Below are 24,657 nucleotides of genomic sequence, written 5' to 3' on the forward strand. Positions count from 1 at the left end.
GCAATCACACCTACTAATAGATCTACGAAACGCAAAGCAGACCAAGTTGTGCTGAATGACATAACTAACATACAAGTGGTGGCATCAAGAAGATCTTCACCATATGTGGGTATTGATTCATCGCAAAGTATAGGTACAAAACCAAAAAAAATGAAATTACACTAAGCTCACATTGCACATCTCTAATATTAAAAGAATGAAATTTGCAACAGGTTTATTGGGAACATTACCTAAATCATAGACCAAGGTCAACCAGAATGTTTTGTACTCCCCCATAAGTCCTATACAGAGTATAAATTGTCATTAGTTCTTAAAATAATATACACAGTACGTGAATACTTAATTAGTATTTCAAAATTTTGCTACCTCTTTTGCAGACAATAAATGTACACCAATTCCATCTCAGCTTCCATTCAACTCCTCTAAACTGGTCATAAGGGACATCACCAATATTCATTCGAACTATCAAACGCAAGAACACATTCAAAGAAGAGAAACTCCATCTGAAAAGAAATTATCCAAAGGTTAGTGATAGCATATACTATATTAATTACGAATGAATAAAGATATTAAGGGGCTGTTATTGAATAATGGATTTTAAAAGAATTTAATGTATTTTGGAATCCAGTGTTATTCAATTAGGTATTTAAAAAAGTACATTAAAATCTGCTGTTATTGGATTATGGATTTATTTGATGGATTTTAGAATTCTTTAAAAATACTGTTATTCAATGTCCATTGGATTTGGTGTTATTTTAGATTTCAACGTATTTCACTTCAAAAAGATGAACAAACATAATCCCACATATTTTTCAAGTATTTCAATCTCTTTATCTTTCTCTCTTTTTTCAAAATTGATTCAAGAGATTAATCTAAGAATTAAGAAATAAAATATAGTTATGGCCAAAAGACCACTGTGATCTTTCATTTTAGGGTTTGACACAGTTTGCAGATCCTCAAATCTGATTCTGCCTATCAAATTAACTGTTTACACAATTTCACTGGTTTTTCTTATATCTCTGGTTTCATTTTGATTGAAGATGTTTGTTCCTCTTGTTTTTGTTTCATTTGATTGAAGAACAGGGGAGAAATCACATAGAAAGAAAACCCTAAAAGATTGATTTTCCATCTCAGATCCAAAAAATCAAAACTCTTAACAGCTGAATCAAACAACAAAAGTCTCCAGCAGAGATCCACCACCATAAATCAAGAAGAAACCCCAATCAGATCTCCAACTCAGATCGACAAAACCAGAAAATATTGCCGGGACATATTTTTGTTTTATTTGATATAATTATGAGTAATTTATTTTATTTTTGTCTAACTTCAAAAATAATAAAATCTAATGACTTTCAAATCCATTAGTAATGTCATTCAAATCCACTAATAATGACAACAATATCACGTTAAATGAATTAGAAAAGTTTTGAATTCTAAAATCCACTAATAATTGAAATCTATTAAAATCCTTGTTCAATAACACCCCCTAAAGTTCATTGGTGCATTTCAGGAAAACAAATAACAGAACCTGCTTCATGCCTAACACAAAAATATACACAAAAGACCAGCGGGATTCATGACAATGATAGACAGACTTCATTAAATCTTCCCAGAAAAAATTTAAATGATGATTTTAATAATGCATTTCCCGTTCTGTCAATCGAAGGTAATACTTGAATTTTGTTATTCTCTTTAACCCTACTGTGTATATTAATCATCAATGGTTTACTATCAATATATTTTTGATTGCTACAACGTAAAACTTTCGAATCTCAAACCAATATAGGTTCTTTTGACGAATATGATGAAATGGAAGGACACTGCACATATAATTACAGTGGAGACGAAACACAAGCACAAACATATGACTATAGTAGCCAAGAAGATGATGATCAAGAAACTGAGAGTCGAAATGAACCAGCTATTATCAGCTCAATTATAGTGGACGTGGATTCAGAAACCATAGATGATGTGGTTCGGGTGACATCAACCCCCAAAAAGAAGTCCGGGAGAAGAAAACGAGTGGAAACAAAGCCAACGAAGAAGAAAACATCCACATCAGCTAAAAAAATATCAAGCAAAAAACCCCCTAAGACTACAAAAATAGGTACATTATCTTACACTAAACACATTGTTTTTTCTTTTGAAACATATAATTAAAACTAACATTGTGTTCTCAATTGAAACAGATTATCTTGACCATGGTGATCCTACATATACGTGTAAGTTTTGTGGGGCACTAATGTGGTATGATGAGCGCATAAACAAGAGGAGGAATCAAAAGAACCCAATTTTCACTCTTTGTTGTGGACAAGGGAGTGTTAAAATTCCCTTCCTTGCAGAATCACCAGACCTTATCAAGAAGTTGCTCTCATGTGATGATCCACTGAGCAAAAACTATGAGAAACACCAACATATATATAATATGGTGTTTGCAATGACTTCACTTGGTGGGAAAGTTGACAGATCAATACCTAAAGGTAAATGACCAAACATGTTTCGCTTACAAGGACAGAATTACCATTGAATAGGAAGTTTGAAACCAGAAAATGGTGATTATGTAAAGTATTCACAGCTATACATTGCCGATACTGAAAATGAAGTTGATAACAGAGCGACTGTGATTAGGTAAACATATTTTAAACTCGACCTACATTTAAAACTCAACAAATTTCAAACTGTTATCTGATTATATGTTTATTCACTAAAAATTATAGCAAAGGAAAAGGCAACCCTCCAGATGGTGGGAAAAATAACTTGAAGAAGGAAATAATTGAATCCATCATCCAAATGCTCAACACAGTCAATCCTTATGTCCAAAACTTCCGTTCAGCGAAAGATAGGTTTGATTTTAGTACTGATGAACCGTTTCACATGAGAATTGTTTCTGATCGTGTTGGAGTTGATGGAAGAACTTATAGCATGCCTAAAGCATCTGAGGTTGCAGCATTAATACCAGGCGATTTCAGGAAAGAGATGCCATCCAGAGATATAGTTATAGAAGAAAAAAGTTCTGGGCGCCTACAGAGAATCAGTGAAATTCATATATCCTACTTGGCTCTACAGTATCCGTTGATATTCTGTTATGGTGAAGATGAGTGGAGGCCTGGTATAGAAAAAGCTTTCATAGGAATAAACAACCAGAACAAGAATAAATCTATAAGCATGCGACAATGGTTTGCCTTCCGCATTCAGGAAAAGGAAAACGATTGTCAAACACTCATACGTTCTAAGCGATTGTTTCAACAGTTTCTCTGTGATGCTTACACAACTATTGAGACAAATCGGTTATCTTATATAAAGTATAACGTGTCGAAGAAACGTTGTGAGAATTACACCACCATCAAAAATGCGATGGAAACTGGAAACACTAATATGAGTGAGCAGGGCAATCAAATTCTCATCCCATCATCATTCACAGGAGGTTCACGTTACATGGTGCAAAGTTATTATGATGCTATGGCCATATGTAAACACTACGGTTTCCCAGATTTGTTTATTACCTTCACGTGTAATCCAAAGTGGCCAGAGATAACTAGGTATGTCCAGAAAAGAGGGTTGACAGCAGAGGATAGACCAGACATAGTTGCTAGAATTTTCAAAATCAAGCTGGAGTCGCTATTGAAAGATTTGACCGAAAAGCGATTGTTGGGAAAAACAAAGGCTGGTAAGTATTGTAATTATATACTATCACTATCATCTATTTTTGAGTGGGATGAATTAAGTTCTAACTAAAATTGCTATACACTTGCAGCTATGTATACTATAGAATTTCAGAAAAGAGGACTTCCACATGTTCATATTCTTTTATGGATGGATGCAAAAAGTAAGTTTCCAACTGCAGATGACATTGACAGGATCATTTCAGCAGAGATTCCAAATAAAGATGAAGACCCAGAACTTTATGAAGTCATTAAATATTCAATGATTCATGGGCCATGTGGTGCAGCAAACACAAATTCACCATGTATGAAAGACGGGCGGTGTTCTAAACTATTCCCAAAAAAATACGAAGATATAACCAAGGTTGGAAGTGATGGTTATCCTATTTATAGGAGGCGTCGTTCAGAACATTTTGTAGAGAAGGGTGGCATCAAATGTGACAACCGGTATGTGGTACCTTACAATGCTAAATTATCTCTTCGTTATAGAGCTCACATAAACGTGGAGTGGTGCAATCAAAGCAGTTCAATCAAGTATCTTTTTAAGTACATCAATAAGGATCCAGACGGTGTCGCTGTCATTGTGGAGCCGGCTAACAAAACCACTAACGAAGATACTGATATTGGTGGACCAACGGGTCAAACTGAAAAGAATAAAAACGAAATCAAAGATTTCTTTGACTGCAGGTGAGTTTTTGTTATTTCTCTCGCTTTTGCATAAATTTTTTTGTTTTTTTTCAATATTAAACAAGTTTGTGTCATGATTTTGTATGATATAGATACGTCTCGGCATCAGAAGCTATATGGAGGATATTTAAGTTCTCCATCCAGTACAGATCAACCCCTGTCCAGAAGTTATCGTTTCATGTAGAAGGAAAGCAACCAGCATATTATGATGAAGATGAAGAAATAGAGGATGTTTTAGACCGTGTGACTAATCAAGATTCTCAATTCATGGCTTGGATGACTTTGTGTAGGAATAATGCAATTGGAAAAAATGGAAAACCTGCTAGAGAACTCACCTATGTGGAAATTCCCGGATACTTCACTTGGGATGGGACGAATAGGCAATTCTCTAAAAGGAGTCGTGGATTTTCATTGGGTCGGATTCATTATGTGCCCAGAAAACTAGAAGACGAGTATTTTTTGAGAGTATTACTTAATATTGTGAAGGGTCCAACCTGTTTTGATGACATCAAAACCTACAATGGTGTTACCTACAAATCATATAAAGAAACATGTTTTGCCCGTGGGATCATATCTGATGATCAGTTTTGGATTGATAGTCTTACCGATACAAGTTACTGGTGTTTTGGTGATTACTTAAGGAATTTTTTGCAATGCTGATTCTTTTGGACTCTCTATCAAGACCAGAACATGTCTGGGAAGAAACATGGAAGCTTCTATCAGAAGATATTGAAAACAAGAAGAAAGAGGAATATAACAATCCAGGTTTGTGCCATCCAAGTTGTTTTTCTTGGAGTCTTTACCTACTATTGTTTCCAATGGCTGTTTTATTTGTATATTGTCATGTTTTGCAGATCTTACTTTAACTGAAGCAGAATTAAAGAACTATGCATTGCAAGAGATAGAAAAGATAATGCTATCTAATTGAGGTTCTCTGAAAAATATTGGAGACTTTCCACAACCATCCACAGAAGGAATAGATAATACCAACCGCTTAATTGCTGAAGAGATGAGGTACAACCGTGATGAATTACAAGAAAAGCATGACGAATGGATTCAAATGCTCACAGATGAGCAGAAAGGGGTTTATGATAAGATAACTGGCGATGTTTTCAACAATCTTGGTGGAGTTTTTTTTCTATATGGTTTTGGAGGAACAGGAAAAACTTTTAGAAGGTGGCATCCAGTGGCATTGCTTCATTGTTGTTAGAAGGTGGTAGGACTGCACACTCTAGATTTGCCATACCTCTCATAGTTGATGACTATTCTCTATGTAAAATAAAGCCTAATTCAGATTTGGCAAATTTAGTCAAAAAGGCATCTCTTATCATCTGGGACGAAGCACCAATGATGAGCAAGTATTGTTTTGAGTCTTTAGACAGAAGCTTTTCTGACATTATAGGAGACGTTGAGAACAAAGTATTTGCTGGAAAGGTTGTGGTCTTTGGAGGTGATTTCAGACAAGTACTTCCTGTGATTAATGGTGCAGGACGGGCCGAAATAGTCTTATCAGCTCTAAATTCTTCTTATCTATGGGATCACAGTGAAGTTCTAAAGCTGACGAAGAATATGCGTCTACTAAAGAAAAATTTGAGTGTGGAAGAAGCTAAAGAGATCCAAGATTTTTCAGATTGGCTTTTAGACGTGGGTGATGGTAGAATTTCAGAACCTAATGATTGGTGAAGCTATAATTGATATACCAGAAGATTTCTTGATTACAGAAGCAGATAATCCTATTGCAGCTATTACTAGGGAAATCTATGGTGATCCAGCATTGTTGGGAGATAATTGTGAAGCATAATTCTTTCAAAAAGAGCCATTTTAGCACCAACTAATGATGATGTCAATACAATAAACCAGTATATGCTAGAGAAAGTAGATAGTAAGTTTTCTGATTTATACACATAATTTAAAATTTTAACATTTACATCTATAATGTCATACATTGTGAAAACTTATGTTACTAACACACTGTCACGTTAATATGCAGGTGAAGAAATGGTTTATCTAAGTGCTGATAGCATTGACCCAACAAATTTAGACTCTCTAAAAAATCCAGTAATTACATCAGATTTTTTAAACAGCATAAAGCTGTCAGGTTTGCCACATCACAGCCTGTGTTTGAAAGTTGGAGCTCCTGTGATGCTGCTTAGGAACATTGATCCAAAGGGTGGGTTATGCAATGGTACTAGACTTCAGATAACTCAAATGGCGGCACATGTTGTAGAAGCAAGAGTAATAACAGGGGATAGAATTGGTGATATTGTCTTGATTCCACAGATTGTTCTCACACCATCAGACACCAAACTCCCTTTCAAAATGAGGCAACGACAGTTCCCATTATCAGTGGCTTTTCCTATGACTATTAACAAAAGCCAGGGACAATCTCTAGAGCATGTTGGATTATATTTACCAAGACCAGTGTTTTCTCATGGACAACTATATGTTGCGTTATCTAGGGTAACTTCAAAAAAAGGGTTGAAAATCTTAATTGTCAATAAAGAAGGGAAGATCGAGAGGAAGTTTTTCAGAATTTATAGATAGATGTTATGAAAAGGTATGTCTTTGTCACAATTTTAGCATGCCTATACAATGTTATACTGATCAGCAACTAACTATATAATTTCGTATTGTAGGTGTTATCACCCAACATAAATTTTTCCTCTTTTCTTTTACCAGTTTTTCATAAACAGTGTTTCGCATAACTTTTTATTTCCAATTACCCAACAGAAATTTTTTCAACCAATCAAGAAAAACAGTAGATACAAACAAGATGAACTCAAAATTACCTTTATCTCGGTTGTTTTAATAAGACAATTTTGAAGTTTGCTCGAATTATAACCCGTGATGATGATAAGTATAGAATCACGAAGATCTTCTCTATTTCCTGAAATCAGAAGACGTACGGTTTATTGAAGACTGTCTATATGGATTTGAGAAGTTATGTACTAAATACTAAAAAACTATGGATTCCAAAAAGAAATTAAGAACCGATCATACCTGGGTAAAGAGATCGAGTTGCCAACCTTCAATAAATCTCCCACAGACCTCGATTGGTTTCAACAAGTGGCCAAATCAAATCTCTTATCTATCTTAACAAGAATTAGAAGAAGAGAGACGAAATCGTGAAGTGATTTTGTGTAATTCAATCGTTTTTGAAAGAAGACGAATAACTTTGTGTAAAGTTCTTTCTCGCAGATCTAAACGCAAGAAAATCTAATTTCTCTATTTTTTTAACGGTACCATTTTATATTTCTATATCTTACTCTTATTATAATAAATGTTAACATATTAAAATTTACCTGTGGAAAGCTATGGTGTGAGAGTCTTTAATTAATTATCTGCAACATATTTGCTTTAAATTACTTTCTCCATTCCAAAAATTATATTAAGCAAATTTACATTAAAAAAATAAAATATTAGGATACTTCTACATGTATATAGTTCAGTAAATTCATAAATATATATATATATAGTTAGTTATATTAAAAATCCTAAACACATATAATGTATATATATCCAAGTTACATATGTAATTATTTTGAAACTATAACATAACTTTGCCAATTATATAAAAAAATCGTGGAAAACCAATTTAGAAAAAAAACAATTGCCCCGTGGCATAACACGGGGTAGATCCTAATTATAAAATTAAAAAAAAAAAAAAATCATAATATTGTTGTTGGGTTATATCTGTAACCAATTAAAATCCAGGAATTTCGCTAGTAATAACAAAGCATATTCCCTTTTTATTATTATTCTACTTTCGTTGTTTCTCTCTCTCTCTTTCTTACAGTTTTTTTTTTTTTTTTTTTTTTTGGCTTCTCGCAATCTGTTGCCATCAATCACAGATATCTTCAGCTTCTTCTTCTTCTCTCTGGATTTCTAAACATTCTTCTTCTTCTTTTCTCATCATATCGCTTCTTTTAACTAAAACAACACTTCTTCACTCTCTTATCGGAATGGATCTATGGACCCTTGACGTTGCGATCCGAAACCCTCTCTTCTCCTCTTCCCTTAAATCATTACCGATCCCTGAGAAATCATCATCATCTATTTCCGGGAAACTCGGTGAATTCGACTTTAGGTTCCTGAAGCGTAATTATAAGGTTTCTTCTTCTCCGTATCGTTCTTTGGTTGTTAGAGCTACCTCTAAGAAGAGTAACGACGATTCTTCTCCTTCTTCTGGTATGTGCCTTCTTCTTCTTGCATGTGTTAAATTACATAATACTACTAGTCTTTCTTGATTTCGTTTACCGAATTAAGCAAATTAATCAAATTACGATTCGATCAAAAATTAGTATCTCTGTGTTTCTCGATCTGATACTGTAACTAACTTATTTGGATCTTTCATATATAACAAAAGCTTTTGCGTTCCAATGGTTACATTGACTTAGCTTATTTCCTTGACACTAGTATTACTAAACTTAATATGTTGGTTTGGACATCTGAGATATTCGAATGAGATTTGTTATTTGCTTTGGTTATGCTTGTGAGGATCGTCGATATTGAAGGAAGTGGTCTTTTCTGATTCTTAACGATTGTGGAGCTGTTTTTGTTATCCTGAAGGAGATGCTTCTCAGGAGAACAAGTCTTCTTATAATGGAAGCAAATCAGGCGACTCCGCGGCTGCGAAATCGTTTGGTTTAAGTACGGATTGGAGAGAGTTCAGAGCAAACTTGTTTATGAAAGAACAGGTAATAATAGGCTTCTCCTCTAGATGAAGTTTGGCGTCGTTCTTGAGTAACTTATATAGTATAAGACAATAGGGTTTATGCTTTGAATGATGTTACAGGAAGAAAAGGCTGAAGCTGAGGGTCATAAAGCAGCTACAATATCTCATGAATCGGAACAGATAGGCTTGAAATGGGCACATCCGATTCCTTTTCCTGAGACTGGTTGTGTTCTAGTTGCTACAGAGAAGCTAGATGGTTATAGAACATTTGCGAGAACTGTTGTGCTTCTTCTTAGAGCAGGAACTAGACATCCACAAGAAGGACCGTTTGGAGTTGTTATCAACCGTCCCCTTCACAAAAACATCAAACACATGAAATCGACTAAAACCGAACTCGCTACCACGTTTTCAGAATGTTCCTTGTACTTTGGTGGACCTCTTGAAGCAAGCATGTTTCTTTTGAAAACTGGCGATAAAACCAAGATACCTGGTTTTGAACAAGTCATGCCTGGCTTAAACTTTGGTACTCGGAACAGCTTAGATGAAGCTGCAGTACTTGTAAAGAAGGGAGTTCTTAAGCCACATGACTTTAGATTCTTTGTTGGTTATGCCGGTTGGCAGCTAGATCAGCTCAGAGAAGAGATCGAATCAGATTACTGGCATGTTGCTGCGTGCAGCTCAGATTTAATATGCGGGGCTTCGTCGGAAAACTTGTGGGAAGAGATTTTACAGTTAATGGGCGGTCAATACTCCGAGCTTAGCCGGAAACCCAAGCTCGATATCTAGACTTTTATGAATTTGATGCTAGTTTTCTAAGAGAACTTGAGGTTTCTATAGCTTATATATATATTTTCTCTATTAAGCCAATTTGTATAGCTTACTTCATTGGCTTGTATGTGAGAATAATGCACTTCTATGCAATTTATAAAGATTTGCTTTCTCTAAACCCCTATTATGTATTCTGCTAATAGCTAAAGAACATCTATATCTAATAAATTGAAGCAGTTTGTTCTACATATACACATTTTTGTTTGATTCCCCTAACCAAAAGAAAAGAGCAGAGCATGAAACAGAGGTTGCTATGTGCAAAAAGACCACTACAAGTCCTGAAATCGTCTAAGTTTCATACTTCACTAAGCACATGCTTTGACAGAGAAATCTTTCTTCTTCTTTGTTGCAGTTTTCTCAAGGCGGGACTTCCGTACAGCTTCTTGGATTCGTCTCTCGTGATCTTTCATCATGTCTTCAATGTTACCACCAGGAGGCATCAAAGGACCTGAATAGTGCATTCTGTTCTTCTTTCGCATGTATGTCTGAAACCACACATTAGGAAACATCTTAGAGTCCATTATATAAAGTGAGAAGAGAGTTTAAGAGTTGTTGAATCAACTTTAGTTACCTTTGTGGGTTGTTGTTTTGAAACTACATTCTCCTTTTGAGAAGAACTAGCTAAGTAGTCTTCCATTGTAACAGGCACGTTGTTGGACCGGCTAGCCTTCACCTCACCTACATTGCTCCTAGAGCTTGGATGGATCACTGAATTGGTACCCGAAAAGCGTTTTTCTTTCTTGAACGCTGGGGTGTTGATTGAGACATTTGAATGCCCTGAAGCAATGAAATCTGGTGTTACTTTGGAGTCTCTTGAACCTCGTCTAACAGATTCGTGTCCACGCCACTTCACAGCTTCAGCTTTTTTCCTGACATTTTCAAAATGAAAAGTGTAGTTAGGAATCACGCCTGCATCATTTGTACACGAATATGCGTTCTCCTTGGGTACTGACCTTTTCGATTCTTCATCCCGAACCTTGGCATCAAGTTCCTTGCTTGGCGGATACTTAGGCAAACTTGATATGTGACAAGGGAGAGGCTCCGTTGTAAAAAACTGGAGATGTAAATGAGACAATCATTTATTAGTATTCTCCGGGAGGTTGATCAAGAATGTTAATGAAGAAAAAGAAAGCTACTATACCTCACTCAGTAGAGTAGAAGACGCTGACCATCTTTTCTCTGGTTCTACAGATAGAAGCTTGTCAAGAAGAGCAAGAGAAGAAGGTGGTAAATTCTTGAACGTCTCTAGAAGGACTCGCGTATAAGGCTGCTGCGGTTTGTAACTTGTTGCCTGTGGGAACTTTGTCGTTTCCCAAAACTCTTCAGATGGCGAACCGCACAGCTTAAAGATCTTATGCATTTGCTCCACCTTGAAGAACATTTTCCGATTATGAAGATCAGTTGGAAATCAAATGGAACTATATAGGCTAAGGCAGTACGGATTCGAAAACTCACCTCTGTTCTTCCCGGCATGATTGGTTTACCTACAAAGAGTTCTGCTAGAATGCAACCAACGCTCCAGAGATCAATGGCCGGTCCATACGCTGTAGATCCCAGTAGAAGCTCAGGGGCTCTATACCACAAGGTGACCACACGGCTAGTCAGCGGTTGATCTTGATCTGGATGATAAAAACTCGCTAGACCGAAATCTCCAATCTTGAGGACTCCATCATTATTTACCAAAAGGTTTGAACCCTTAATGTCACGGTGCAAGATTCCACGGCTATGGCAGTGTTCAAGTCCATATAGCAGTTGCTTCATATAACACTTGATCTAAACAAAACAAAAAACACAAGGGAGTTGATTGATAGGCCAGAGAAAACACAACAAGGTGATTCGACGAAGCAAGCTTTTTAAAAGTTACCTCTGGCTCAGTAAATTTGACACCAGGCCTAAGAGCAAGACCCGAAAGATCATGCTCCATGTACTCAAACACAAGATGCAAGCTACCTGATAGCTTGGAAGTGACAAGACACTGAAGCTTCATAACATTTGGATGGTCTAGTTTCCGTAAAATGTTGATTTCTCTAGCCATGAACCTAACACTTTCCGGATCCATATTAGCAAATCTCACCTTCTTCATTGCCACTATTTTCCCCGTCTCAAGATCCCTAGCTTTATACACAATACTGTAAGTCCCTTGTCCAATCTGCAAACACAATGTCCATATATATCATTACAATCCACTAAACCACTCCAATGTATGATCTACACATATCAAAATTGAAAGAGACTAACTTTGTCAAGCTTCTCAAAGGAATCAGCACGTCTTGGAACCCAACCTTTAATGGCTTCACCAGCAACAGAGGTTAACCAATAAGGCCAACCAGCTGCAATAAGCTCTGCCTCAGCGCTACGTGGAACATTAGAAATGACCAACCCACCTCCTTTGCCATTATCTGAAACTCTCCTTCCTCGATTAGAAGACCTTGAAGGTCTCTCTACAATAATCGTCTTACCATCATGACTATCATCAATAGGAACAATCAAACCACTCGCTCTTCTTCCACCACCAGAGCTTCCATCTACAGCTTTATGTGAAAAATCGTCTTTATTCGAAGGCAGAGGAGCAATCAATTGAACAGAAGAAGATTTGTTCCAATACTCATTTGCTTTCTCACGTTGATAAGCAACATCTTCTTCATCTTCTGCTGCTCCTTTTGAACAAATGCAGCCCATAATAAAACCTGCCTTGTTCCACAATCTACCAACTTTGTAACGATTCAACGCATGGTCTTATGCGTCAAACCAAATCTTTATATATCCTGATTGATCCCTAAGCATCAAAACCCAGGAATCTTCAGGTCTTTCACAGATGTTTATTGCAAAATCTCGGCTTTATTGAAGGCAGAAACCAAAAGGGTTTCTTCTAAACCCCAAAAAGATTGTGATTTCTTGAACAAACGCAACAAGAGTTTCTACGGTTCAAGCAACCAAAAAAAAAAGTTTTTGTGAGTACTGCAAAGATTGAGAGAGAATGGGGGGTTTGCAGCAGAAAACGGAAAATGCGGGGGAAAATAAGGAAAAGAAAGATTGTGAATAAGAGAAATGGAAAGAAGAATGAAGAGAGAGATATGGTTTGTTTAATGAGTAAAATCTGGAGAGCGCTTGATTCTTGGGACAACACAGATCACAAAGTCACAATAAAGAATTGTTCTTTCTCTCTTTCTCTTTCTTTAGAAATAGTCCTCAAAAACCGTTTTGCATGAGAATTTATATCCTTACCATTAATGTGTTCTTTGCCTTGTAATAGATTCTATTACCAAGGATATAAAGATTCTTCATATTGCCAACCATATAAAGATTCTTCTTATTGCATATGAAGATTATAATATATCAAAATATTTAATCATTTTTGTTTTCAGCAAAAATGATTTATATTAATGAATTGTGAAAGTCATTACACAAATAGCTTGTTAGCCAAGTTGGAGGAATCAATTGTTCAAAATAAAAATTACTAGATGTACAACCATGTTTTGCTAAATTATGAGCAACTGAATTACAATCTCTTGGTGAGTAGACAAAGTGACAACTCTGCATCTGTGAGGCCCAATATTTGATGTCGAGAGTGATGCTTTTTATAGATTGATCAAATGACTTGTTATTTAGCATTTTTGTAAGCGTTCCATTATCCCCTTCAAATATCATTGAGGTGAAACCCCTGATCCATGTTTGTTGCAGTGCAACTAAAAGAGCCTTGGTTTCCGCTTCTAGAGGAGACATAGTGTATCCAATGATGGTAGCTCCCCAGCCATGAGTACTTCCTAGATGATCTCGTAATACCCATCCACATTTTGATTGATGTGTAAGAGGATCAAATGATGTATCATAATTACATATTATAATACCATGGGGTGGTCATGTCCATGTTTTCCTTCTACATTGTGTTCCCTCTTGTACTTGTTTGTTAGACAAATGATGTACTTGTTGGCACCATTCACGCATATCCGATCGTGCTCGTATGACAAGCGTATTTGGATTTTCCTATAAACCTTCAAAAATGAACTTATTTCGAGATTTCCAAAGATGCCATAATATCCAAAAAGGAAGGAACTTGAGGTTAGATGGCGTATTGTTGTTCTCATAAAACTCAAAAATAGATGTCAATAGAGTGTCAGTGTCTAAGTTAGAGTAATATAAGAAATCAGCCTGTATATTGGTTTGTTGCCAAATGGAAGCAGCATAGGGGCATAAAACCAGTATGTGTTCTATCGTTTCATCATTCTGGAAGCACCTTGGGCATATTGGATCTAAATTCATTCCTCTTGTCGTTAATCTTGTCAATGATGGTAGTGCTTTCGATAAGGCTCTCCATAAAAAGTGTTTCAGTTTTGGCATAATATTAATATGCCAAATCTTTTGTTTCAAGGATATTGATCCATGCGGTCTTGGAGGCAGATTGTTTGATTCGGTGACATTATTCCTTGCTAACCAGTAGCCCGATTTTACTGTATACTCACCTGTCTTTGTATAATGCCAAACTATTTTATATGGAGGATCATTATGGGGTAGATAAATTTTATTGATGTGTTCCTGATCTTCCTCTACAAAATGAGAACCTATTTTTTCTGCGTCCCAACAATTGAATGTTCCCCATGATACCATTAGGTCCCTTACGCAGGCATTGCTCTCTATAGATGCACTATAAATTGGCTTTGGTGGGTTTGTAATTGTAACATTGTCAAGATTTATGCGTACAGATTCACCATTTCCTACTTGATATCTATATCCTTCTTTTATGAGTTTGAGTCCCTCTAAAATAGAGGCCCAGCCGTAAGATTGGTTTGCTCTCTGTTTAGCATCAAGTATATTATCATCTTTGTAATATCTTGCCTTAAAAATCCGAGCAAATAAAGAATTAGGATATTGTATTAATCGCCATGCTTGTTTTGCAAGCAAGGCATCATTAAATTTTGTCAAGTCTTTAAAGCCTAGACCACCTTCTTTTTTCGTGTATTGCAGATGCTTCCATGGTATCCATGAGATGCCTCTATCCTGATTTCCTTTCTCCCACCAGAATTTTTGTAGTATTGATTCAATCTCACTAATAATTCCCATAGGTATTTTGAAACAGGACATAGAAAAAACCGGTAGAGCCATAGCAACAGATTTAATTAAAATCTCCTTTCCAGCTTGTGATAGAAATCGACCGCGCCAAGAAGATGTTTGTTCTCGTACTTTGTCTATAATGTATTGGAACATCTCAATCTTTCTTTTATCAAACTGTTCTGGTAATCCTAAATACTTACCTCCACCACCATGGTTTGGTATTTGAAGAATAAATTTCAATCTATTTTGTAGTTGTCCTGGAACGCGAGAACCAAACGTGATTAGCGATTTACTGGTGTTTATTTTTTGGCCAGAATAGAATTCATAGACTTCAAATGCCTCCTTAATTGCTCTGCAGTTCCTAGCATTTGCTTGACAAAAATAAAGAGAGTCATCCGCAAACTGTAAATGTGTAATTGGTGGTACTCCATTCCTTATGAGTACACCTCTGATATCTTCATCTGCTTCCCTTGTTTTGATTAAATGACTCATAATATCAGCACAAAGAATGAATAAATATGGTGATAGGGGGTCTCCCTGTCGTATGCCTCTCTCTGGAACAATCATGCCATATGGAGTTCCATTAACAAGAACAGAATAACTAACTGATCGTACTGAAGCCATTATCCAGTCAATCCATTTGGTTGAAAAACCAAATAAGTGCATTGTTACTTCTAAAAAATTCCACTCAACCCTGTCATAAGCTTTAGTGACATCAGTTTTGATTGCCATGTAGTTTTGTGAGACCCGCTTCCTAGTCTTTAAAGAATGCATCACCTCATGGGCGATCATGATATTATCTGTTACTAATCTCCCAGGGATGAAAGCTGCTTGCGTATCAGAAACTGTGGAGTTTAAGTGTTTTTTGAGCCTGTTTACTAGACACTTAAAGATGATTTTATACAAAACATTGCAAAGAGCAATAGGCCTATACTCCGAAAGCATTGTGGGTTCAGTAACCTTAGGGATTAAGCAAATATTGGTATGGTTTATTCCTGTTTTCATGTAAGCAGTCTCAAAGAATTCTTTAACCTCTGCACATACATCCCGACCAATGATGTTCCAATAATGTTTATAGAATCTTGCTGTTAGTCCATCTGGTCCAGGGGCTCGGCCATCACCAATATATGAGACTGCATCATATATTTCTTCATTTGTGAAAACCCGTGTTAGATCATCGTTTATATCTTGCGTGACAGTTGAAGGGAAGTCACCAAAATCAATAGGTGAAACCGGGATTCGACTTGAAGTGTAGACCTCTGAGAAATAATGTTGTGCATGATCTCCGATATATTTATCCCCTTCAAAAACATTATTTTGTAAATCTTCAAGTCGGGATATATAGTTCTTGGCGTTCCTAGTTTTTGTGGTGGCATGAAAGTAACTTGTATTGCGATCACCACAATGTAACCAACGATTCCTGCTTTTCGTATGCCAATAGAGTTCTTCATCTTGGTAAGCTTTAGTTAATGCATCTTGCAATCGTGGTATGTGACGTCTGTGACCTCTGTTTGTGCTCTCCATGGCTAAATGTAGCTCTTTTTGCAGAGTTTCAATCCTCTTTGCTGAATTTATGTTTTCTCTATGTTTCCCTTTTGACATTGATCGTCGACAGCTTGTTATTTGGTCACAGATTGTATAATAATTATTTGTTTTACATGAATTCCACCCTTTTTCACTATATTTGCAAAATCTTTAACCTCTGTTAGTCTTTTATCAAAACGGAAGGGTTTGGTTGGCATTCGGTGTAGTGCCCTGATTGTTGTAAGGATTGGTTTATGGTCTGAACCATTAAATTCTAAAAATTCAGCCTCTGCATTGGGATATGATGAGGTCCACTCTGAGTTCACCATAGCTCTATCTAGACAGCATTTGATCGTGTACTGATGTCTCTCACCCACCCATGAAAACCTGTCGCCTTTGTGTTTTAAATCGGTTAAGTCACAAACTGATAACATGTGATTGAATCTCCTGAACGTCCAGTCTTCTCTAGGAGGGCCTCCGATCTTCTCCCTGATATTAGTTATTTCATTGAAATCACCAGACAATAACCAAGGGCACTCTCTAGTTGTTCCTATAGTTTCTAATAAGCTCCATAAATGATGTCTCTGGCTTGGAACAGGGTGACCATAAACACCAGAAAAATAGAAATCATTATTATTATGTTTGATGTGAGTATCAATGATACGATCATCTTGGTACAAGGTGATAAAGCAACATTATCTATCCACATCATGGCTAAACCACCACTCCGACCACGGGGGGGGGGTTGAGTTACAACATTATTAAATCCTAATACATAAGCAAAGTCATAAACAATAGAACAAGAGTTTAGAGTTTCACACAAGAAAAGAACATGAGGTTGTAAAATACGACATAAACGTTTTAATCTACATTGATTCAGCGGCAAGCAGATGCCCTGACAGTTCCAGGAGACGACTCTCATGGAGGCGTTGGGGGAACCGGCCCCCCTGCGGCTCCATTTGTCATCTGACCGCTGCAGGACCCCTCGGATTCCACTCTTCCTCGTTTCTTGATCTGGCATAGGACCGCCAAATCTTCTTGAGCTTTGCATTGCTGATAGTAGAGTTCCACGTCCGACTTCTTCCTCTTATTTACATTGCCAATTGCTATCTCACAAGCCATAACGTCCGAAGCTTCACCATTTGATGCAATGTCCTTACCCTTATTAAACTTCATCAGTAGATAACGAAGTCTCTCCGCAGTTAAGTCAGTATCTTCAAAGACACTTGGAGAAGAGGATCCATCTGATTCTGTTATCAAGAACTCCTTTGACTGACTCATCTTTTGGAGTCCAGGAATATAACCGTCTGGTGCTATTGTCTGGAGGGTGTTTGTTGGAGATTCGAACATGTTAGTGGTGTAGTTGTGATCGTGATCATGATCATCAGGGTCATTGTCACTCGGTCCGTCATCATGTGCAGGGTCATCATTTGGTGGATCATCATTAGGGAAATCATCATGGTTCAGAGGACAATCCTTAGCGTCATGGTTGAGCATACCATATTTTGAACAGAAATTCTTCAGACGCTCATATCGAAACTTTAGCACTGTGTTTTCTCCTCCAGCGAATTGAAAATTCCTCTGTAATCTTAGAGGCAAGTCTACATTCCAATTAACACAAATCCTAGCAAACTCTACCAGATTTCCATTCTCATCAAAATTAACATCCACAAGAGGGCCTATTCTCCTGCCAATGTAATTGACCATAGCGGATGTGAGATATTGTACCGGTATGTCACGTACCTGGATCCAGAAAGGGATGAACTTCAATTCTTCATCTGAGATGTTGGGGTACCATCGGTGATCGGTGAGCGGTTATCATCCAGTCATTGAATGCCCATGGACCGCGACGAAGCACCAGGTTCAATGTTTCCTCTGTTTTGAAGATGAAAAGAACTTTGCCATTCCCCAGGATACGACCACGGCACGAATCCGAGAAACCCCAGATTTTGGGCATCTGACTTGTAATAGCACGAAGATTCTGTTTCTTTGGATTGAGAATAGTGACAATCAAAGAGAAACGATTCGCATTGACTGCGTTACCACACAGTTCTGGTGGAAGGGGGATTGGGGCATCATTGATACCCAAATCGAGATTCTGTATATTCTTACAGATGTAATCACTCATAATTCTTGGTCGGAAGAAGAAAAGGATGGATGAGAGGGGAATTGGTTGTGGAAATTGCTTCATGTGTAGTCGATATTTATAAGGTCGTTGCCATGGCGGTTTTCCCGAGCAGTTATCAAACGAGAAAAACGGGAAAAACTGTTACCAATTAACTGTAACAGATTAAAACCGCCAAAACAATTCCCATGAAAAGATTTGTTTGTCAGAAGGAAACTCCAAATCGGAGAAGGAGGAGGGCGAATTCCTAGAAGAGAATCGCCCAGAAAATCGCCATCAGAGCGAAAAGATGCCATCACCTTAACTTTTAAAGAAACGTGGTCAAAATATTTTATCATTATTTAGACGAAATATAAATGAAAATTTTCTTTCCATTCAAAAATACAATAAATTCTATTAAATGAAACTACATCTGATTTGTGCACATCTAAGTTACACTATCACATAGAATTTTTTTTTTTTATGTGTTAAAATAATAAAATAAACTGAGATTATGTGTTAGAGTTTGATAGAACAATATATATTAATTTATAATTAATATATGGGCAATTGACAAAAATAGCACCATTTTAAGTTTTTCTTCTACAATTAGCACTGTTTTCAAATGTTCCAAAAGTAGCACAAAATTATATCTTAAAACAATATCAAAGTCCAGATCGTAATATTGCAACCACCGCCTATTCTCTCTCACTCTTCCTTCTCTCCGTCCAAACCTAACCGATGATTGTGTTCCACCGATGAACCCAATGGGATCTGAATCGAAGGTGATTCATGAAGTTAATTGAAGTCAGTGATTGAGACACCGCAGAGGAGCCCAAGCATCGATAATATTCAATTCGGATGAATTTAATTCATGTAAAAGTTGCATAATCGATGGGAGAGGAGAAGAGGAAGTTTGGTTTTTTGGTGCTAGGTCTTTTCTTTTCTATTGTCTGTTTCATTCTTCTATTTATCACCCTCCATTGCCACAATCCTCTACACTTTTGTTTGATGTGAGTCTTGGTTTTAGAGCTTTCTCTAGTGGTAGTTCCGATGTTAGTGATGGTGAAATTGAATCTGAAGATTATAATGATGTTATTGATGAAATTGGGGTCAGTGGTGTTGAATCGAGTACTAATCCCGAGGAAGTAGATAATGATCTGATCAAAGTGGTTTTAGAACAGTTTTGACATACTCAGAAACCTGCAATTATGTTCTTTTGTTGGGCTTAGCTCATGATTCAAGAACCTGCAATTTTTATGTTGTATTATCTGTTGGGCTGCATAGAAATTCAGTGATGAGTATTATAGCAAAGACTAGACAGTTTGATGGGTTTGGTTCTTGAAGAGATGGGTAGCTAAATGTCTAGGATCTATTTTAAACCATGTAACTCTTGTTCTATTTTGTTTTTTCTTGTGACGAAATTTATTGAATTGATGAGAAAAGGAACACATGAGGCTGCAATTGCTTGCTTGAGGATTTGTGTTGCTTCTTGTGCTTTGATGCTTACTTGGTACTGGAAAATTTCATCCTTTCTTATTAGGGAAATTACCTAGAATATTACATAAAAGTATGTTTATTACTAGACTAACACGTTGAGATTTCTGTCTTACTAGAATAACACATAAAAGTTTGCAAATTACTTCTATACCTGAGTTGTGTGTTTTATTACGTTTTATGTCATTCTCTTTTAAAACGAAGATCTTAAAAGGGGAAAATAAAAAGATCATAAACCTAAGTCGATCCCTTGAATCTTTGTGTTGTTTGTCTTACAATAGTTGGGTTGAGATCGGCTATTTTTAGATAGCTTGCGGCGTGAAAAGAATCTGTGTGGAGGACGTTTGGCTGGAGGACCACTGACGGCGAGTTGACGGCGAGGTGGTTTGAAGTACAGGAGGAGGGAAATATAGCGATTTGCTCTGAGGTAAATTTCTATATCGTGGTTTAGTCTCTATTGCTTACTGTTTTCTAAGATTTCGAGTATTACATAGTAGGCCTTGTATTTTGTGGAAGGTAATTTCTGATGAAATTCATGTTAGTTTTCTGTATGTTGTTGAGCTCTGTTTTTCGGAAGATATTTGTGTGACTTCATGTTGCTTCNTCTGTCGTAGATATGGGGTCAAGCAAGAGGTATCCAAGTAGGTTGTATGGGGTTGGTAATTTTCCACTCCCGATGAGAAGCATGCACCACGATTGTAGTTTGTCCAATCTTGCTGGTTTGAAAGTCTTAGTTGGTGATGAGGTGTACGACAAAATAAGAAAGAATTCGCAGCTGGGAGTTCTATTGGATCTAGCGGAATCTGACTACCTATTTTGTGGGAAGACCATTCATTATCTATTGTCCAATCAATTGGCAATAAACATTCCATCGGAGGTATGGTTTTTGGTTGGAGGAAAGCCGCCGAGGTTCTCTCTATATGAATATGAAGAAATTAGTGGTTTGAATTGTGAGAAGATTGATGAAACAGAGTTTGAAGTCGATCATACACTTTTATGGGCGGCTTTAAAGGTGAAAACTTTTAATGGACCCAACTGGGAGGAGCTAGTTGACGGTTTGAGAAGCTGCTGTGGGTGGTATGATGAAATGAAGACGCAGATTGTTCGGTTGTATCTTGTTCATGTTGGAGTGCTTGGTTTATCAAGGAACAGTCGGATACCTCTGGAATACGCTAAAAGGGCGTTGAATGAAGAAGCATTTGAGAGTTTTCAATGGGGTAGGGAATAAGCTAAAATATTATACATTCCATCAAAGTCCTTGGGTTACCTAACAATGCTTATACCCTCCATGGATGTGTCCATGTATTGCTGATATGGGCATTTGAGAGCATCAAGGTGCTGGGGGCTAGCTACGGGAATGTAAGAGAAGGTGTATATTTGCCTCTGTTAAGGTGGAGAGGAGGGAGGCCAAGGAAGGATATCGAAGCCTTCATATCCGGGAGCAAACTCCTTAATAATGGGGAGGTATGCCTTCAATTTACGTATACATTATTTGTCTGCATTTTTTCTTTGTGATAGATTATTAAAAGTTATGGTATCTGAAATGCAGCTTCAGGTGAAGCATTTAGTACCTAAACCTTTGGAGTTCATATATCCAGATTGGCCAGGACAATATCGTTGTATGGTGTAGGGGAAGGTTTGAAGAAGAAACTGGATAATCTGCTGTTAGACGTGATCAATGGCGAAGTGGATGAAAGAGAATGGGATTGTGTAAAAAAAAGGAAGGGGGAACATACGAAGAAGAGGGAGAGGAGGCAACATGTTGCAGGGGTAAGTGACGATGATTTCCTTGAAACAGCCCCAACCAGCATCCGTAATGTCCCCAATAATGCGAAGGAGCAGAAAGAAAGTGTTGGGGACAAATGTTCAGCAGAGAAGGCGTCTGGAGATAAGCATTCAGGTGTGCAGGGTGAAGATGGTAGTGGAAGGTTATTTACTATGGTTGAAACACTAGGGGCGAAAATGGATAATATTCAGATATCGTTTTCTAGAGCAATAGCGGAAGTTGTGTTCAAACTTCAAGGTATGGAGAGTAGGATGGGTAACTTTGAGAGTGACGTTCAACTATTGAAGAAAGTTGTTATCAACACAACGGATGGAGGAGCGCATACGCAAGGACCTCTTACATTAAGAAATGACGAACAAAAAATAGAGGAGGTATGATCTGCGTACCGTATTGATAAAATTGTTATTATATATCTATTGTTCAGTATGAAGTCTTTGTATTTATCTATTCGAGGAAACAATATCAATTTCAGTTTTGTGAAGTTGTATAATTTTGTAATTATTTTGATATATGATTTTTTTCGTACACACAATTTAGCAATTTGTATACTTTGTCTCTAGTTTAACAGCGTCATATTATATTTCAAATGTCTTGTAAATAACGTCAAATACATGTCTTTTGTTTCAAGTCATGGCTATATCAGATAAAGCATTCGGACAAGGATGGTTATAAAGTTGCTAGTTGTGTTAGGAATCCGTTAGCCATTAAGGATAAGGTCATGTGGTCTGGGAGTATTAAAATCAAACCAGAGGATAGTGTAGAGCGAATTCCAAAGCAGATGGTAGACAGTGTACAGCGTGTCAAAAGAGTACAGAGTTGGGAGACAGAGGAAGGCGATAAAAGAGCAAAGTATAATGACAAAGTTGATGGAGCAGGTGCTCAACCCGTTCCTATTAATGTTATCCATCCGGTAAGTGGTGGTAACCCTGGCTCGTCGGATCGAAAGTGCGAATCTGTTGTGGATTTAACCAAGGGGACCAGCAGTCCTGCATCGTCTCATACAGTGAAAGATAAGGAGAAAGCCAGGTATTTTGCATATTTGTTACAAAAGGTGTTTCCTCCATCAAGAGAGCTTGATCTTCTATTAGTAGATCCAGTGGGCACCAACATAGGGTTAAACCCTAATGACGAATCAATGCGAGCTGCATTAATGACCCGACGTGAAAGCCACATTGTAGTCCTATCTCCCGCAGTGTACGATCCTTTTAGTGAGGCAAGTCCTGAGAAAATTGCAAAGCTGATGTCCTTCCTAACTGATGATTTGTAAGTCTTCATTTAGAGTTGTATATAATTAGTGTCTATATTCGGATTTGAGGACTACGATCTATAACTGATTTGTTAATTTTGGTATTCAGGGCTAAAGTACCTTGCACTGGAAATGCCGAATTTTATTTTCGCCTCCTGACCCCTAAACAATTGTGGCCAACTACAACATTCGGCTGGTTATGGGATGCGGTAAGCTTCGTAGCATAACATTTGACGCAGTTAACTATGGTATACTAATGCCTGATAGATGTCACTCGTGTTGCAGCACATGGTTACATGTATGCATATGTTCCGTATTAGGGGGACGCAAACGCCATCCCCATATAAAACAGATCGTATTGCTTTTCTCGATCCTTTGTTTGTTAGTATGTGGGCATTCGAATTCCCTAAAATGGAAGCCTCTAATCAATGGGTTTTTGGAGAAGGTTATTTTGAGACGTACGTGGGAAGGCTGCCAAAATACGGAATGACAAACAAGGTGTGGGTTGACGATGTAGACACCCTGCTCTTCCCATACAACCTCGATAACAACCATTGGGTAGCCATCGAAGCTGACTTAGTCCAGCGGAGGCTAAGAGTTTACGATAGCATAAACAGCGGTAGAACCAACGAGACTCTACAAAAGAAGTGTAAGCCGTTCGCAAAAATGATCCCACGCTTGATACAAGCATATAACCGGAGGTACAAAGATGAGCATATCGGGGCGGCGGCATTTAGTTACTACCGGGTGAAAACACTCCCACAGAACTATCAACAAGGTGACTGTGGTGTGTACACGTTGAAGTGCTTAGAGTGTATAGCTCTTGGACTAGATTACACAGGCCTATGTGATGCGGCCATGCCTTCTATTAGGATGAAACTTGCTGCAGACGTGTTTGATGAGGTCCCAGACCGAGACTGCTTTCTCCAACTAGATGCTACGTCGGAGACAGTAGATTATCCGGAAGCTGAGTTCAACTCGGGATCAAAAAGTTGAAGAGGTTCCATGTACATTACCGGAGCAGTATGATTTTGCAAAATTGAAGATTGGTTTTACGCGTGTTGCTAATAGAAGATGCGTGTTTGGTCATTTTTTTGGTAACATGTGGGATTTGAGGATGTCGCTCTTAGATTATCCGAGGTCTGGTCACTCACATAGCTCCTACGGTTGTTTGTAAACCCTCTTTAGGTGTAGTGTTTTTTGTATATTGCAGGGTCTAGATATGTATCATTATGACGTCTTTCTAACCAGTATTAGTATATGTTAGGCCTTTATCAGATGTGTACGTACCATCAACTAAGTAACGGCCTTATTATGGTCTGTGTACACACGTACGTATATTCATCATTGTACGTACAATCGATTCTCTAACGTTATAGACTTTATTTTTAGGTGCATGGTTGGTGCTTAGTTTCTCTCCATTTTAAGCACACTAACTTGTCCCTACTGGCAATCCTACGTACATTGGTAGTTAGAGGTAAGATATGATGAGCGAGGCAATTAAATTGTATTTGAAGTCAGCGAACCAAACTCATCCTAACAGACTGTTACTGATCATATGGACCACCTGCGTGAAAGTAATAAGTACAACCAGGAAGA

The 24,657-nt window shown here is 37.4% G+C and overlaps 4 protein-coding genes across 5 annotated transcripts; 3 read left to right on the forward strand and 1 right to left on the reverse strand.

Annotated features, from left to right (window-relative positions):
- Positions 1,810-5,277, forward strand: LOC104759661. Its single transcript, XM_010482566.1, has 9 exons — positions 1,810-2,107; positions 2,190-2,480; positions 2,532-2,628; positions 2,718-3,667; positions 3,755-3,826; positions 3,950-4,349; positions 4,442-4,814; positions 4,991-5,114; positions 5,204-5,277. The coding sequence occupies exons 1-9, from the start codon at positions 1,810-1,812 to the stop codon at positions 5,275-5,277; spliced, it is 2,679 nt and encodes an 892-aa protein (XP_010480868.1).
- Positions 5,359-6,893, forward strand: LOC104759662 (ATP-dependent DNA helicase PIF1-like). The gene is made up of 3 exons (XM_010482568.1): positions 5,359-5,478; positions 5,634-6,003; positions 6,340-6,893. The coding sequence occupies exons 1-3, from the start codon at positions 5,359-5,361 to the stop codon at positions 6,891-6,893; spliced, it is 1,044 nt and encodes a 347-aa protein (XP_010480870.1).
- On the forward strand, positions 8,130-10,038 carry LOC104757738 (UPF0301 protein TC_0483-like). Its single transcript, XM_010480506.1, has 3 exons — positions 8,130-8,537; positions 8,919-9,046; positions 9,145-10,038. Exons 1-3 carry the CDS (start codon positions 8,312-8,314, stop codon positions 9,808-9,810), a joined length of 1,020 nt encoding a protein of 339 aa, XP_010478808.1. The 5' UTR covers positions 8,130-8,311; the 3' UTR covers positions 9,811-10,038.
- LOC104757737 (probable serine/threonine-protein kinase At1g09600) lies at positions 10,145-12,857 on the reverse strand. 2 transcript variants are annotated; one of them, XM_010480505.2, is made up of 7 exons: positions 12,091-12,854; positions 11,717-12,001; positions 11,308-11,625; positions 10,994-11,221; positions 10,806-10,906; positions 10,424-10,721; positions 10,145-10,337 (listed from the first exon to the last, which is right to left on the reverse strand). In XM_010480505.2, exons 1-7 carry the CDS (start codon positions 12,529-12,531, stop codon positions 10,158-10,160), a joined length of 1,851 nt encoding a protein of 616 aa, XP_010478807.1. In that variant the 5' UTR covers positions 12,532-12,854; the 3' UTR covers positions 10,145-10,157. The 2 variants fall into 2 exon arrangements, with proteins under 2 accessions (XP_010478807.1, XP_019094723.1); XM_019239178.1 differs by having other exon boundaries at positions 10,424-10,906; positions 12,091-12,857.

This window comes from Camelina sativa, chromosome 17, assembly GCF_000633955.1.
Source record: "Camelina sativa cultivar DH55 chromosome 17, Cs, whole genome shotgun sequence".
Taxonomy (NCBI): Eukaryota; Viridiplantae; Streptophyta; class Magnoliopsida; order Brassicales; family Brassicaceae; genus Camelina; species Camelina sativa.

What these genes read in the sequence shown, in the direction of transcription:
- LOC104757738 (XM_010480506.1), top strand. Translation starts at nt 8,312, where the DNA reads ATGGATCTATGGACCCTTGACGTTGCGATCCGAAACCCTCTCTTCTCC. An exon ending in CGATTCTTCTCCTTCTTCTG is followed by an intron (nt 8,538 to 8,918) that starts GTATGTGCCTTC and finishes GTTATCCTGAAG; the next exon opens with GAGATGCTTCTCAGGAGAAC. An exon ending in ACTTGTTTATGAAAGAACAG is followed by an intron (nt 9,047 to 9,144) that starts GTAATAATAGGC and finishes ATGATGTTACAG; the next exon opens with GAAGAAAAGGCTGAAGCTGA.
- LOC104757737 (XM_019239178.1), bottom strand. Translation starts at nt 12,531, where the DNA reads ATGGGCTGCATTTGTTCAAAAGGAGCAGCAGAAGATGAAGAAGATGTT. An exon ending in CCTTTGAGAAGCTTGACAAA is followed by an intron (nt 12,002 to 12,090) that starts GTTAGTCTCTTT and finishes TTGTGTTTGCAG; the next exon opens with ATTGGACAAGGGACTTACAG. An exon ending in TCATGCCGGGAAGAACAGAG is followed by an intron (nt 11,222 to 11,307) that starts GTGAGTTTTCGA and finishes ATGTTCTTCAAG; the next exon opens with GTGGAGCAAATGCATAAGAT.
- LOC104759662 (XM_010482568.1), top strand. Translation starts at nt 5,359, where the DNA reads ATGAGGTACAACCGTGATGAATTACAAGAAAAGCATGACGAATGGATT. An exon ending in TTTTCAACAATCTTGGTGGA is followed by an intron (nt 5,479 to 5,633) that starts GTTTTTTTTCTA and finishes TGTAAAATAAAG; the next exon opens with CCTAATTCAGATTTGGCAAA. An exon ending in GCTTTTAGACGTGGGTGATG is followed by an intron (nt 6,004 to 6,339) that starts GTAGAATTTCAG and finishes GTTAATATGCAG; the next exon opens with GTGAAGAAATGGTTTATCTA.
- LOC104759661 (XM_010482566.1), top strand. Translation starts at nt 1,810, where the DNA reads ATGGAAGGACACTGCACATATAATTACAGTGGAGACGAAACACAAGCA. An exon ending in AACAGAGCGACTGTGATTAG is followed by an intron (nt 2,629 to 2,717) that starts GTAAACATATTT and finishes TAAAAATTATAG; the next exon opens with CAAAGGAAAAGGCAACCCTC. An exon ending in TTTATGGATGGATGCAAAAA is followed by an intron (nt 3,827 to 3,949) that starts GTAAGTTTCCAA and finishes CATGTGGTGCAG; the next exon opens with CAAACACAAATTCACCATGT.